Raw genomic sequence first — 16017 nt, forward strand, 5'->3', positions numbered from 1 at the left:
TCTGCAACAATAACGCTTTTCCACCTTGTAGAACAACATGACAGAGGAATTTCCCTGGAATTCTGCTCTGTGTGGGGGTCTGTGTCGAACGCTGGGAGAGAATGCAGCGCGGTAAATGCCACGGAAATGTAAAAGACATCACACACAGCCTGCAGGAATGTCTTCTCTATAGGGAGGAATTAGCATGCAGGAAAAAGACACTCACTCTTACTGTGCTCCGCCTGGACCCCCCAACAACACACACATTTAGCCTATTACACACATCTACAGCGTCACAGCTGTCATTTCCTGTTGATTTACAGTATAACATTGCAATTATTTTCTGTAGGGCTGAAATGATGGGTTCGTTGATCAGCCCCAGGAATTGAATTGCAAACAATTCTGTCAATCAATTAATTTTCCAACCAAAAATGCCAAACACTTTCTGATTAAAGCCTCTTTAGAACAGTTTTCTACTATTATCTTTGAAGATGTTTTGAGCTCTGGCATCTTGAAATAGACACTTCAATATTTTCTGACATCTTGGAATCTTAGCAATAAAAAAAATAAATAAATAAGAGATAAATCATCAATGAAAATAATTGTTACTTGTAGCCCTGATTTTCTTCCAATAAAACCATATCATTTCACTGTGTAAGTGATGTCTTTTCCTGGTTTTAAAGGCTGCATTATAGTAAAGTGATGTCCTTTTCTGAACATACCAGACTGCTCTAGTTATTTGTCTTTATACACTTTGACATCATATCCACATTGAGGATCATTATTTATCAAAAATCTCATTGTGTAAATATTTTGTGAAAGCACTAGTGATCAACCCTACAATATTGTAGCAATACTGAAATTAAATATTTGGTCAAAAAATCTGTGATATTTGATTTTATCCATATTGCCCAGCCCTGGTAAAGGATGGTAACTTTTATCTAGACCCATGAACCTCAGCTGAACAGTTCATTACAAGATTTTGTGCATTCATAATGCCCACTGTTGGATTTGTTACGGCCTCAAAAGCTTATCATTTTGTTGTATTTCCTGGGAACTGGAAAAAGGGGAATTGCCGGATGCTTTAAAAATGTTTTCTGCATGTTGGGAAGCTGATGAAAGGAGCAACACGCCAGTAGACCTTTTTTCCAAAGTGGCTGCATCTGGACAGTAGATCAGGTTTTGCTCTGATACCTCAAGGCTTTTTTTCCCAATCTCTTATAACCCTCAAACACATCTACACTTTATGGTTTTAGGAAGTCAAGCTGGCGTATGTGTGTGTGTGTGTGTGCACGTGTGTGTATCCATTTACCCTCCCTGAGGTGGAAGACAAGAATAAGAGGAGGAGGGGAGAGAGAAGAGGCTCTTAGTCTGTCCGTCAGGCTATTTCTGACTGCTGCCATTTCTCTGATTAGATTATGGAGAAACAGAAACCTGGCCCTCCATCGTCCTAACCTCGCTCTCACTCTATCTCGCTACATTTCGCTCACTCCCTCCCCAACCTCCCTCCGCATCATGCGTAGCTTCTCTCTCTCTTCCACTTTTTTCTCTCAGTCCTTACCTCTTGCTCTGGTGTCCATATGTCTGTCTTTCCCTCTCTGTCCTGGTGTGTCTCCTCCACCTTCTGCTTCTGATACAAATGGAGGGGACTTCAAGGTGTGAGAGAGAAGCAAAACAGAGAGGTAAGCAAGTGGGAAAAAGGTCAAACATGGGAGGAGAGAAATGGAGGACCAGTATATTTTTGTTACCTTACTATGAATCTCTTCCCTTGGTCAAAGACAAGGACCCAAGCAGCAGCAGATGCCCCTGCAACATAGAGCCACAAGATCAACATGAATGGATTATCATACGAGCCTATCAGGCACAAGCCCGGGGCCCAGAAGTGTCAGGGCCTCCCTGGTCTTCACCTGCAAAATGTCAATCAAATTAGTACCAGCCTGGGAGGGACTCAAAAAGACCACAAAGAGATACAAAGGAACAACAAAGAGAAGCAAAACAGCAGCAAAACAAACATTAAGAGACACAAAATGACTACAAAGAGACAAAAAACAACCAAAATAGACATAGCATTACCTCAAAAAGACAGAAGAATGACGACAAAAAGATGCAAATATATCACAAGGGGACAAAAAAAATACCACAGAGGCGTAAAACCATAAAAAGATGCTTGAAAGCTACAAATAGACACAGAATAACAAAACAGGAAGCAAAACCGCCAAAATCTTTGTGTTCTGCTTTCATGTAGGAAAGGTGGTGGGGCCTTTTGCATATCTGCGACCAGGGGCCCCACTGTCTCATAGTCCACCTATTGCTGCTTCTGAATAAGCTTGAAACAGCCGCCCACAGACGCCATGGGACATGAGCAACTCGCATTTGCAGCCAAGCACCCCACATGACAGGATGTAAATAAAGACATTTACACCATAAATTCAGGCAGACAAGGCTTAAATATGAGCAAATAAATCTCCAGTCCAGTCTAGGTCTCTGGCACTCAAAATCACTGAACACAAATATGCCAGAAAATGAGGACTACCCCAAACCGCACCAAGGTTGTGACCCTGACTCACTCAAAGCAGTGGGTATAGAGGCCATGGGAGCTGGACTACTTTCCATATCTGTAAAAAGATATGTTGTCATGAAATACCGCAACACCACCTTCTTAAGTCCCTTACACCTCATCTCTCTCCTCATTACAGGTGATCAACTTCAGTGGAGCATCGGAACCTATACTGAGGATTCAAGTCCCATGACGTTACAAATTTTGGATATTGTTATTTTTTAGAAATGTTTTTGTATGGAATTATATGGCATGTATCTGGTGTTGATTATGTGATGAATTTGCTGGCCTTGAGTGCAGTGGTGCTTTGTTGGAGTTGCCCTGAGTGTGTGTGTGCACAATCACTTCATTGATTACACTTGTGACAATTATCCAGTGCTGCTCTGATTGCCTGGCACCTGACATCAGCTGCCACTTATCTTTATATGCCCTAATGAAGACATTAAGTTTAAATGTGTAGGTGCTAAGCCCAATTATTAAAAGCATTTTAACTCTGATAAAACAGTGTGCCTCTGTATTTTTTTGGCTATTGCTTATTGACAAAATAAATAAGTCTAACCTCTCCCTCCTTTTTCTGCTCAAAATGTACTTTCAAAGGACCTCCAGTCTTCCTTCTTCATATTATAACCCCTAATGTTAAATTAACACAACAAAAGGATTTATTGAGTAGTTTGGATAACTCAAACTGCTCTTTTTACACACATTGAAACAGTACTGTGTTTATCCAGATAAGACCCTGTTCCTATGGGCATTTATTGTGAGTGTAACTAGTGTTTCCAGTTTGTGTACTAGAATGTGTTGCGTGTACAACTGAACAATGCTGAGTTATGTGTGAAATTTGGCTCATGCACACCAGGGTTTATGAATGCTAATCTCAGCTCTGTAAATAAAAAGATTGGTGAAGAAGTTTGGGTGTGTTTGATTTCAGTGCAGTTGCAGTGCAGCCTGGGCAGCAGCAGCCAGGTGGAGGTGGTGAATGATGAACGACTACTAGAGGCTCTCCCATTATCATATCTGTCCCTGCTCTTAACGGGGGATTTTCATCCGTGTCCCTCCGCACTCCCTCTCATTCCTCCCTCCCTCTCTCTCTCATTGTTCTCCCCCAGGAAAGCGATCGATTTCACCTCCATTACCTTAGTCCTCTCAGCTTTAAAGATGCTCCTCATTCATGCAGCACAGTTATCACAGCCAACCTGCTGGAGGCTTTTATTTTGGTTTTGCTCAAATGAGACTCGTGGCTCTTGTGTTCACGCCCGGAGTTATGGAGACTTTGTTGCGCTTCGGGGACAGACCGGCGGACCGGGGTTGCACACACCGGATACCGTCCGGTTACCGCAAGGCAATCACGTGACAGTCCCCTGGGAGAATTAGCATAAAAGACAAATAAAGGACCCCACCAAAAACACACCAGTCTGCCCTCCTTTCTTTTAAAGAAAAGGAAAGAATCCATTCCGCCTAATTCAAACCTTGCTCAGGGACAGCTCGCGTGGCAGATTGCAGCCTAATTAGTTTAGAGGGAATTTAATTCAATTAACTTTCCACAGCTCCGCGCGCCCCGCCGCTGGGCTGCTTTCAGAGCGCGGGGCCAGAGCTCGAGATCTAATTAGCGTGTTTGGAGAAGCTCTCCTGCGCGCGGCCATCCCTCGCTGCTCCAGCTGTGGTGTGCGTGTGTGTGTGTGTGTACTGTGGTCTCCCGGGACCTGGTTTTTATCCTAAAAAGCTTCTTTTTTAAGTAACATGCCGCTATCCATTAGGATAATACAGGTCTGGTGCCGCAGTGGAGAGATGTATGCAGCATGCGAATAACCGCAGCTGCTCTGCGTCATATTCCAGCTGATGAATGCATGTTGGATTGATGTAAGAGTGGACTTAAATTAGTGTGAGTGTCATTTGATGGGTTAAAATTAATGACCACATTTTGTGGCAATTGACAATAGTTCAGCCTGACGAGCCTTTGTGCTGCATAATTATTTTGTCTTATGTTGCAATTCACGTTTTTGAGCGAATCTGATGGTAATTTGTGGAGTTTTTACTTACATTATGTTGAGTCAAACTCATCAAGCAAATATGATGCTGTAAATGTATGTAAATATAACTACTAGTCTTATTTTCTGTTTACTTTATATCTAATTGTTAAGTTTACTTAAAATGTAGTTATATTTACTTAGTTTTGTGAAGTTGTAACTTAAAAGTGACGAGACTGATTAAGTTTTTGCAGCTTCAGTAAACTATTTTGAGCAATATATTAGTGTTCTGCCGGCTGCAAACTAGTCAGTTATTCTTGTGTTTTCTTAAACATGGTAAAAAAGCATAACTCTTACATCTCCTAACTTCATCATTGGCAAAATCTTCTTTGTGATGATCAACTTAAGTCAAACTTACTTTGGTTACTTGAGTTGCAAAACTCTTCACAAAATTAAGAAAATGCAGCAAAATTTTGAGTAAACTTAACAATAACCTTAAGATTAATAGTTATAATTTCTTTTTTCAAGGCAACCAGTTTCCAAGATTATTTTAAGTAAGATCAACTTGTCAGATTTTATGGTGTGCAGGGCAAATTGCCTCTAAATGTTCTGGTGTTTTTGATGATGTTTGCATAAATTATCAAGCTGTTTTTGTTATTAGGAATGACACGACTTCTCTTAGGTGATGCACTTTGGTCCAGATTACAGATGTGACCCACATATGGCCCAGACTGAGAAATAAATGAATATATACAGTTTATCTTGGTATCGGTGTTTTATTTTCCTCCTGTTGGCTGTGGACACACACTGATTATGATCATGTGTATCAACACCACCTGAGTGAAGAGTTGAGTGTAACTCCTACACTGGCTGCTGTTGCTCCTGTCTCTAACCCGGTTAGATGCGCGCCGTCGTCTCGAGCCGGAGCGTCATGGTACATTCCGGTAATTGGGGATTGAAATGCGGGGACAGGCGCACCGACGGGACCCCCCGGCTCCTGGCCCATCACCCCCTCCTCTCTTCTCCCCCCTCCCTCCCGCACCGTCTCTCATCCATCACTGGGCAAATCAAATGCACCGGCAGTCTCTGCTGCTGTAAAGACACAGGCCGGTATTAACGGTTGGGTCTGTGATTTCTGATTTTATTTAATGCGCAATCAAATTCACCTCGGAGGAAAGAAGAGGATCTTAAGAGGGGCGATGACACGACACATTTTAGTGACACTGCAGGTGGAGAGCCAGCTGCTCGGCTGTGCGGATCTCACCGGCCTGGTGGGTTTAAAGCAGGCAACTTAGTGGAGGATAAAGCTGTGGCAAATTTAATGGGTCCTAACAATTCAAATATAAGATCATATATATCTATATATATATCTATACATACATACACATATACACACACACACACACACACACACACACACACACACACACATATATATATATATATATATATATATATATATATATATATAACTAGGGATTTATTGTCAATAATCTAAACTATTGTTAGGAGTTTAAAAGTTACATATGAGTCAAATTACGGGCACATGCTGAGACCAAACGGGAAATCCAATCAGCGGTTCTGCGTATTTTGCGCACGACCGAATTACGCACAGGTGGCAATTAAATCAGCATTAGGGGACTCATTTATAACCTGACACAGTGCAATGACTACAGTGTTAAGATGTTCACGTCCTACCTATCATGATTGGCTACAAGTTTAACAATTCAATATGCACAACAGAAAAATTAAAAACGAGAAAATACACAGAAGTGCGTGTAAAATCTACATAATGTAAATAATGTTTAATGACTCTGACATATTCATTTAAAAGCAATTGTTAATAATTAAGATATGAGGGTCATATCGTAAAAAAAATTAATAGTATAATCTAAATTTAAAAAAATGTAGTTGTAATTTATTTGCGAAATAAGATCACTTATTACAACAATATATACAATATTTTAAAAACGCACAAATTAAGATGTTAAAACTATTGCAGCTATTTTAACCGTTTATATTAGTTATATTAATGTTTATTACATTAACCACAACTAAAATGTAATTTTCGACGGAATCATGCTGGCATGGAGGGTTAAGTCTTGTCAGAACACTAAACATTAGACATCTGCTTGTTTACTTTTTTCTTTTTTTTTGTCCACCAGTTGCATTTTGTTGCAGCTACACGGTAACCATAAGCTGCATGCTCACATCATGCAACGGTAAATCAGTTTGATTTCATAAGTACAAGACCGGACCGGTGGCACTGGCCCTAATTAACTCTTAATTTATGTGAGAATAATAGAAACGGTGTAATTTGTGAATTAAACGACGCTTTTTCAAAGCTCGACAAAGAGGAGGCAGACTCTCCGGACCTGAGGATCAATAACTGCCTCAGTCTAAAGCAGGAAAACGGCTTTCGGCACACGGGACATGTTCTTCTTTGAGCTCTCATGATGGATGGAGCTGGCAGCCTTTCTCTGTGACAGACAGCTTCACTTGGTTTTCAGACCACCACCGCGTGTCACAGGACAGAAACCGGGCTGGGGCCTCCCGCGTGGCTTTTCTTTAAACCGGTGTCCCATCTTTCACTCATCCCTTATCCCCTGTCTCTATCCATACACCTCTCCATCTCTCCATCTAGACCATGCAGCCATCCATCATAGAGACCAGTCTCTCCACCCACTCCACGAGTTATCCCACTGCCTGCGTCGTTAAGGCGAATCTGCATGCAGCCCCGCAGACCTCGAGTCGGTGGAAGAACATCACAAACAATTACAGTGGCAGGAAAGATGGGAGCAGAGAGGGAAAAAATGTCGGGAATTTGATTAGGATTTCTCTGCAGATCATGCCCCTTTCTTGTGTGAAATATGGACAGACAGGATAATTAATGGAGTATGAATTTAAAGCTTAGTGCAGCTTGTTTTACCCCTATAGAGGAATATATTTTCTCAGTAAAAAAAAAAGGAGGGGGGGGGGGGGGTTATACTCGGGTTAACACGAATGATGTATCAGGATCATTAAACAACGCAGATTGAGGCTTGAACGGAGAACCTATATCCACTAATAAAGAGACACAACGACAAAACACAGAAAAATTCGATTTTTTATCATAATAACCATTTAAATATATTCTCAATTCTTTGTTGTAGTGTTATGTTAGGTCTATTTCCTTCACAATTCCTTTATATAACGTGTGGTTGATTGCTCAGTTGTCTTAATTGCTTAATTAGTTATGATTACAGTTTTTGTCTCCTGCCATTAAACCTATTTTTTTTAATTGTGCTATTGACACAAACTGGTCACTTAAAGTGGATTGATGCTTAAAGTTAAGTCAATCATAACTCTGATTAAAAACGGACAGCCTTAAGTGCGTCCATAAAATGTCCCCTTCTAATAACCCACTCCTCCATGGGCCTATAATCCCTGTAGCCGGGGTTCCTCTCTCAGGGGCCCTCAGGAGCCTCTAGGGGACCATTGTGTCCCCCTCTGTTGACTCAGACGTCATGAATGCCAAAGATCCCCGTTACTGTTTCCGTCAAATCGCCCCATGAATGTAAAAGTCCAAAGTTAAAGCCTCCGCAGAGGAGAATTCTCCCCCTGCGCTGCAGCACTATAGGGCGGATTAGCGGCCTGGAAGAGACCGCTCCCCTCTTTGAAGGGATTAAAGTTTAAATGCTTTAAAAGCGGGAGCTAGGGTCGCTCCTGGATGCTCTTTTTTGGGGAGGCAGAAACGGCCTGGAGAGTTTAACTTTGAAACAGTTTAAGTTTCTCGGTAAACTCACCTCTGAACCCACCAGACGGGAAGAGGACACACAACAGACGGTGTGGCCTGGGAGCTGAGTGGTTAATGGAAGCCAAAAAAAAATCACAGGCGTATAACATGTATATTTATAAGTGGCTTAAAGAATATAAGGATCAGATAGAGATTTTTATTATTATTTTTAAGGATATATATGTGTTGCAGTAGCATATATTCTTGTTCATGTGTTCAGGAACCGAAACTTTTATTTGAAGAGTTTGGGGGCAGATAGGGGCAGACTAGGACCATGCTCTCATGGAAGGCAGGTGCATAAAGTCACAAAATATTTGCAGACGAGGTGCATTAACATGCGAAACCGATGTTTCCAAATTTGAAACATATTTTGCATAAATAATGACGTATTATTTGAAACGCAGTGACTATACATAACACGTAACACAAAGTCTACAATATTAAAGTTACAACTAAAAATCGATCAAGTTCTTAAATCTAACTCCGATTGTTAACTGCCTTGAACCATATGAAGGACATGTGATGTCGTGCGCAATAACGCACACATCCTAAATGTTGCAATTGACTCTATTCAGTGGGATATATTTCTTTAAGACTGAATTACAGGAAAAACTGCATAAATCAAAAAAAAAAAACAAAAAAAAAACCCCTCTTGTCTAAGGCCCTGCACACAGCAGACATGAGTGATGTTCAACCAGACCTGCGAGCCAACATCAGCACAAGACCAACAACTGTATCAACAGAAGCACCGCGTGCCGCTCCGCCCCAAACATTCACCAGCTCTCACCAACCACACAATAAACGCTTTAAACAAATCTTATTATTTATACTTATTTGTAGTTCAAGTGAGTACAGCGCAGCAAATGGCACGCATGCGCGCGCGTGTTGGGTTAATGAAATTAAAGCGCATCATCATGCCGCCTCTGGTCAAGCAGAGATAAGAGCGCGCACGCTGAAGCATGCACGCACGCCAAACTTAATAAATTTCTCGCATGCACGTAAAACGTAATTTCGGTTTGTGGGTTATATTATTTGGGGACATTTATCCACTAATAAAATGCAAGTTAATTTTGTGAACAGAGCCTGTAATGCAGCAGTCAACAGAGCCCGTAATGCAGCCGTCACATTTTAAAATAGCACCAGATTTGGAAACAAGTAGATGCGCGCGAGCCTGCCTGCCGGTTTTAAGCCCTCAGTGTGTGTGTGTGTGTGTGTGTGTGTGTGTGTGTGGTGGTGTGGTGTGGTGTGATGGAGGCCGTGTGGGATATGACTTATCACATTGTATGACACCGAACAATAAACTTAAACCAATTTATGAAGCGTCAATGCGTTTATGGTTAGCCTGTCGTGGTTGCTCAGTTGTCTCTGCAGCCACTTCCCTCTCTAGTCCTATACATCAAAGTGACGCTCACTCTGGTGACATCTCCGTAAAAGTGATCGGAATCAAATCAAAGCTTTTAATCTCACCAATCACCGTCACATCTGGACGCTTTCCCTCACATAAAGACTTCTGTGGCTGAGCTGCAGTTGTTTCCACGAGCCGTTTGAGGGGCAGTGAAACAATATTGACCGGGTGCGAGTCATTATTTGGGGCTCAACCTGCACCTGCTTATAAACTGCATTTTAGTCACGCGTATATATATTCACTATAACCTGGTCGGGGCATATACTAATCATATAGGCTATGAAATCGCAAAATTAATCTCACATTTAACTCTCTGAACATAGAAAGGATCAGGAGTGTTTTCTTTGGCGTCCATTATCGGAAACATTTCAATTCCAAACCGAGCATGTGGGCTACTACTTTTTATTAAAAAATGTTTTAAATCTCTACGGGCGTATAAAAAGGCCTTTCTTGTGATCTTTAACAGACACTGTATTTTATACCCAAGAAGTCCCACTCTCTGAGTGCTAGGATGGACTAAAGTTAATTTAATACCAAACATAAATTATAATTTACAAACCGGACGTGGTTTATGAGCATGTTAAGAGGCAGTTCAACTGTAGCTCGCGTATCTCTTCAAAACAGTAAAAGAGAGAAGAAACAACAATTTCGGGGGCAGAAAATAAGCATAGAAGTGGCTGTCTTGAACGGAATGTCCTTATTTCGACGACAGTTTGTGAGCTGATTAATAAACGCAGTTTATAGCTTTATTTAAGATAACTGAAACAGACTGACGCGTCATTTTGGTCATATGTGGGCTGAGAAGACTTGACTCACCAGAAATTAGAAACGTCCGATAAAGGAAACACCAACATTATAGCTGTTTTAAATGAAGAAGACTTGGTCAAGACTTTGGTTTTTAGACTGACGATTTAACTCTGCTGACACCTGCGAGCTCGCCGTGCTCTGGAGCGCGTGGGCGGTGCAGTGAGCGGTGGGAGGGGGGCCGTCCGTGTCCACGCTCACTCACTGGTGCCATTGTCATGGAAACTAGACCACCGCCTCGCTATTGTCTCGCGCTCTGCCAAGTTTATTATAAACACCGCGCGAGCCGCAGCGCGCTGTCAAACGGAGCGCGAGAGCAGAGCGAACTGCAGTCCAGGGAGGGAAACTGAAGGGAGAAAACCGAGAGCAGGAGAAAGTGAAGAAGGAGAGCCGTAGAGAGGAAAACATCTGGATTATTTACCAATATACACGAAAAACAGCCGCGTGACAGCGAGATATTTACCACAAAGCTGACAGGAGTTTTGTAGAGACGCGCAAACAGTCACCGGAGATACTGGAGAGACTCAACAACTCTGACTGGTTTGAACAGTTTACTCACTATCTCCTAAAATAAGGGGCTCCTGAAGACACACCCGAACCTCTGCTCAGACTTCACCTCGTCGTTTTTTGTTTGCAGCCCGGTGTTTGCACCGGCTGATCTCCATGTATAAGATGGATTACTCCTACCTGAACTCCTATGACTCCTGCATGGCGGCCATGGAAGCGTCGGCCTACGCGGACTTCAGCTCGTGCAGCCAGGCCAGCTCCTTTCAATACAACCCGATCCGCAGCGGACCGTTCTCCAACCCGGGCTGCACCCCGCTCAGCACGGCCAGCTGCACCCTGGGAGCCCTGCGAGAGCACCAGCCCACACCTTACTCCTCAGGTACACGAGCTTCCGTTTTACTCCTCTGAAGGTCTGCAGGGATGGAAAGAAAGGTTATGTGGGATGTAGGTCATTATATTAAGACTATATTATATACTAAACATTGTATTAACACTAGGCTATTTATTAAAATAGAAAGAAAAGGTTATAGAAGGTATCATTTTCGTAATGTCCATCGTTTCCTCCGGCTCGAGCTGCCACTTACAATTCACAAATAAAGAAAACATCTAAATATCAACACTGTTTTTCGTGTTTGTCGACCTTATAATTTATAGACTACACTTTAAGGCCTAAACGATTTTACGTGAATTTGATCTTAACAAAATTCCTTCCTGATTTAGGAAAAAAATCACTGCAAAAAATAGGATAATTTAGAATATGCAGAGAGACATTTGCATGTCAAATCAGTGTAGTAATTTACATTTTTATGTTATTTATCTAGGCCTATTTTTCAAATGACGATGCCTTTTATAAATTCAGAGATTTTTAAAGGTGAAACATTGTAATTCTATAACTGGGACAATAGTCTATATATGCACGTGCCCAATTTAGACAGGCTAATAATAATAATAATAATAATAATAATAATAAGAATAAGAAGAAGAATAAGAAGAAGAATAAGAAGAAGAAGAAGAAGAAGAAGAAGAAGAAATACGTCCTTAAACCCTTAACCCAAAACGAAATAAACCTTGACGAATCACACATAAATACTGTATACACCTGTTGGTCATAGGCCCATAAAAGACAGATTCATTTGCAGTCATATGTAGCTATAATTGTGTCCAATCCTTAAATTAAAATTTAAATTAAATTACACATAAATCACAATCAATAGCCTTATTTAAACTCAGTATTCATGATGTTCGTTTTCTTTTCTTAAAGAAGTGATTTTGGCAGGCTTACACATAGACTGAAATGCTCGCTCTGTATGTTGTAATATTTCTAACATCCGTGATATAATAATACAGTTTAGTTGCAAAGTGAGGGTCTGTGCATACGGACTAACACTCCCTGTAAAATGTAGGGTTTTATTATTAAATTATTTGATACATTCGATAAACATCCCAATTTTATCCCAATTAACACCCTCATTTGTGACTTATTTTCAGATAAATGTGTTTTTTTTTCCAAAAGTCAATGTTAGCATTATTAAAAAGAAACATGTTCATGAAAATGGAATAAATATGTAAAGAGTATAAATGAACCAGCTTTATAAAGCCAATATTGGCTTTTCAGCGTTTTGTTCTGAATCTGGCCTCTGGGCCTTCGGCCTATTATACAGTCTCAGTGGCTAGGAACACAATTCAATGGGTTTAACAATCAATTAAAACGCCTCAAAACACATTAACAATTGTGAAAATACAATCGGCTGTTAAATGACAAAAAAACAGCTGCTAACAAAAGATTTAATAATATCATCGTTTCAAAGTTATTTAATAAAAAAAAAAACCCAAATCTTATAAATTATGACATACGCAGGGCCTAATCAGTGTCTTCTGCAGTTTTAAACCGCGAGTCAGACTGTTTTCAATGGTGCTTTCAGATCACTAAACGGATGTTATTTCACCTCTCAGTCCCTTACAAGTTTTTCTCGGACCCCTCCGGCCTGAACGAGAAAAGGAAGCAGCGGCGCATCAGGACCACCTTCACCAGCTCCCAGCTGAAGGAGCTGGAGCGGGTCTTTGCCGAGACTCACTACCCGGACATCTACACGCGAGAGGAGCTCGCGCTGAAGATAGACCTGACCGAGGCGCGGGTACAAGTAAGAGCAACAGACCTTTGTTCTTCTGCTTTCTTTTACTAAATGACACTTAACTTAAACCTGAAAAACCTGAGCAAACTCCTTTCAAAAACATAAGAAGGTAATAATTAACTAAAGGAGTGACCCAGTGTTAGGAAGGACAAAACACCAAAGAAACAAACAAATAATGGAAACGTTTTAAAAAAACCCAGAAATTATTATTATTATTATTAATTTTTTTACAAAATAATTTTGAATATATAATCATGATAATCAGAAATATCATCATCTGAAACCCAGCTTTACCTAGCTTTAAAAAAAAAAAAAAATTCCTAAATCTAATTATTTCTTGCAATTTGCTGGACATTTCTTGTCAAGTTGCTCATTGGTTTTTGCCCCCCATGATTTTGAAAGAAATCAAACCAATTTCCTTAAAGGTTTATATAGCCTACGTGTAAAGGCGTCTGACTGCAGCACAAGAAAAGCGTTGTTAATGCAGTTTCAAAAGGCTTAAATTTAACGTCTGTCTGTCTGCGTGTCTCGGATACTAACTTTACCTCTGTCTGTGTTTTACAGGTGTGGTTTCAGAACAGGCGTGCCAAGTTTCGTAAGCAGGAGCGTGCAGCCAACGCCAAAGCCAACAGCTCTGGTGGCACCACGGGCAGCAGCTCCAGCAGCAGCTCTGGGGGGAAGAAGGGCGGAGAGCTGAGATCTTCATCTGACGACGATGAGTCCAAAGAATCCACCTGCAGCCCCACACCTGACAGCACGGCCTCCCTGCCGGGCTCGGCCAATGGAAACCTGGGCAGCCCAGCCAGCCTGAGCCCCAGCCCGGCCCCTGCTAACAACGTCTACGTCAACACCTCCAACTCTCCGGTCCTCCAGGGGCTGAAGCCGCCCAGTTGGTCCAGCCTGGGGCCGTCCAACCCGGCCGTGGCTCAGCCTGCTGCCCAGACTCAGGAGATTCTGAAGGCCTGGCAGCCGGCGGACAGTATGACCGGGCCCTTTGCTGGAGTCCTGTCCTCCTTCCACAGAAAACCCAACCCCACCATCAAGACGAACCTGTTCTGAAGCACAGAGGAAGAGAAAATGAGAACTGTCGACGGAGCAGTGAGGAGTTTCTAGCTTTTGTTGAGAGTCAGGACTTACCCATTATAACGCTGCATTCACTGTTGTAGTCTGCTGTAGCTCAGAGGCCCTCGGTTCTTCTCTAAAAAACACATCCTGTGAAACTGCTCAAAGTTCAGATAAGTCAAAGGTCTGGTCATTAACTCTGACCCCAAAATATTATGCAACTGCACCTGCAAAACTCTGAACATGATCAGTTTTATACCTGTTTTCACCCTCAAGTCAGATCTGCTCATACAGTTTGACAAGACACCACTCTTCCTCAGATAAAACTCAATCCAAGGATGCAACACTCTGCATGTACAGGCCCTTAACACACCAGTGTCCAAATGATGCTACTTTGACTGATAAACACATCAGATATGCATTCACACACTCATACACAGTTTCTTTTCCTTTGTCTTTTCAGTCCTTGCTCACTTAAACCCACATTCCCACACTCTCCGCACTGCAACACAGCAGCGCCGGCTCTGATGAGCATGGCGGTCAGGTACGAGTTTAAAGCAGAAATCTAAACATCACACTCCAGTCTCAGCTGGGGAAACAAAACAAACTTTTATCCTCAAGCACAACTTCCTCTAAGCTCCCCTGACACCAGAAGGGAACAGGGTCCCCCTAAATCTCTTTGCTGAACAGAGCAGGGCACCCCAAAATCCAATTAGAGCAGCCAGGTCCAGACCAGACACTTCCCCAGTTCATCCCTTCTTCCTCCTTCTTTACTGTATCGAGTCCTGACTCCCCCACTCTCATCCTCAGTGTGACCCCCCCCCAACTCTCCCTTTCAGGCTTTATGGTCCCATCCCGTCACTCTCTCTGTCCCATCATGCCTTTCTCTATCAAACAGTGGGCACTTTGTTAAAATTCAGCGAGGGAAAGCAGACGCAGAACTTAAGGCTCCTGCAGTTTTCTGCCCCGTTCTTTGGATGGACAGAGGTGAAAACACAGAGCAGAGTGTAACCTACAAACATCAAACTAATTATAACAGACTTCAGTTGTTGGTACACAGCTGGTTTCTCACTTTCGTCACAAACTGAAGAGTTTTTTGACAGTTCTCCTGCTGGACTGATGGCAGCAAATGAGATTGTTGCTTCAGTACATGATTTGAACTCTAGCGGACTTACAACTCATCCAACACTCTGACTCTTTTCATCAGTTTTTCATCAAGTCTCCCACAGCCGACAAATATGGGATGGTCTTTCTCATAAATGCAAGCCGGTTAAATGTTGGCAATATAGAGAGAGATGCAGACAGTTTCTGGATTTTTCTACTGTATGTGCATTAATACCCTGATTTTTATTTCCTGTTGACCTCTTTTTTTGCAAAAAGGCAAAGAAAGCAGCTGTTTGTATTTTCTCTCACCAAGTTGCTTGTGTATCATCTCTGTTTCATTTTGTAGCAAAACACTGAAACAAGACTGATTTCAGAGCTTACTTTTTGACGAGGATTTACTCCAGACTCAAAAAGCAAAGGAAAAACATGTATTTATTAATATTCTTTATAATGTCGGTGAGGAAACCCACACATTTATTTGAATTGCTCCATGAAATTTTGTGACTGTAAATTCCGTAATTAGTAATATAAATAATAGGTAGCCTTTTGTTAATTTCTCTCATGTTGCTTTACAGATTTATTTCATTGCGGAGCATCTGTCTCACAGACAAACACGTCCATGAAAACTATGAATCGACAGAAGCTCTAGTGAATGAGAAGTTATAGCACTACTCTGAATATTCTAATAAATCTACATTATGGAAGCACTACATGATGTGTTCAATGAT

At 41.6% G+C, this 16017-nt stretch overlaps 1 protein-coding gene and 1 long non-coding RNA gene across 2 annotated transcripts; one reads left to right on the forward strand and one right to left on the reverse strand.

Annotated features, from left to right (window-relative positions):
* Positions 1-1540: 1540 nt before the first annotated feature.
* On the reverse strand, positions 1541-13825 carry LOC148189344 (uncharacterized). The gene is made up of 4 exons (XR_015776792.1): positions 13669-13825; positions 11172-11403; positions 1728-1785; positions 1541-1628 (listed from the first exon to the last, which is right to left on the reverse strand). It is a non-coding gene; the product is annotated as an uncharacterized LOC148189344 (long non-coding RNA).
* phox2a (paired like homeobox 2A) lies at positions 10807-15997 on the forward strand. Its single transcript, XM_042486019.2, has 3 exons — positions 10807-11370; positions 12945-13132; positions 13688-15997. Exons 1-3 carry the CDS (start codon positions 11148-11150, stop codon positions 14180-14182), a joined length of 906 nt encoding a protein of 301 aa, XP_042341953.1. The 5' UTR covers positions 10807-11147; the 3' UTR covers positions 14183-15997.
* The last annotated feature ends 20 nt before the right edge of the window (positions 15998-16017 follow it).

This window comes from Plectropomus leopardus, chromosome 6, assembly GCF_026936395.1.
Source record: "Plectropomus leopardus strain MGB_pleo_1.0 chromosome 6, ASM2693639v1, whole genome shotgun sequence".
NCBI classification, from domain to species: Eukaryota; Metazoa; Chordata; class Actinopteri; order Perciformes; family Serranidae; genus Plectropomus; species Plectropomus leopardus.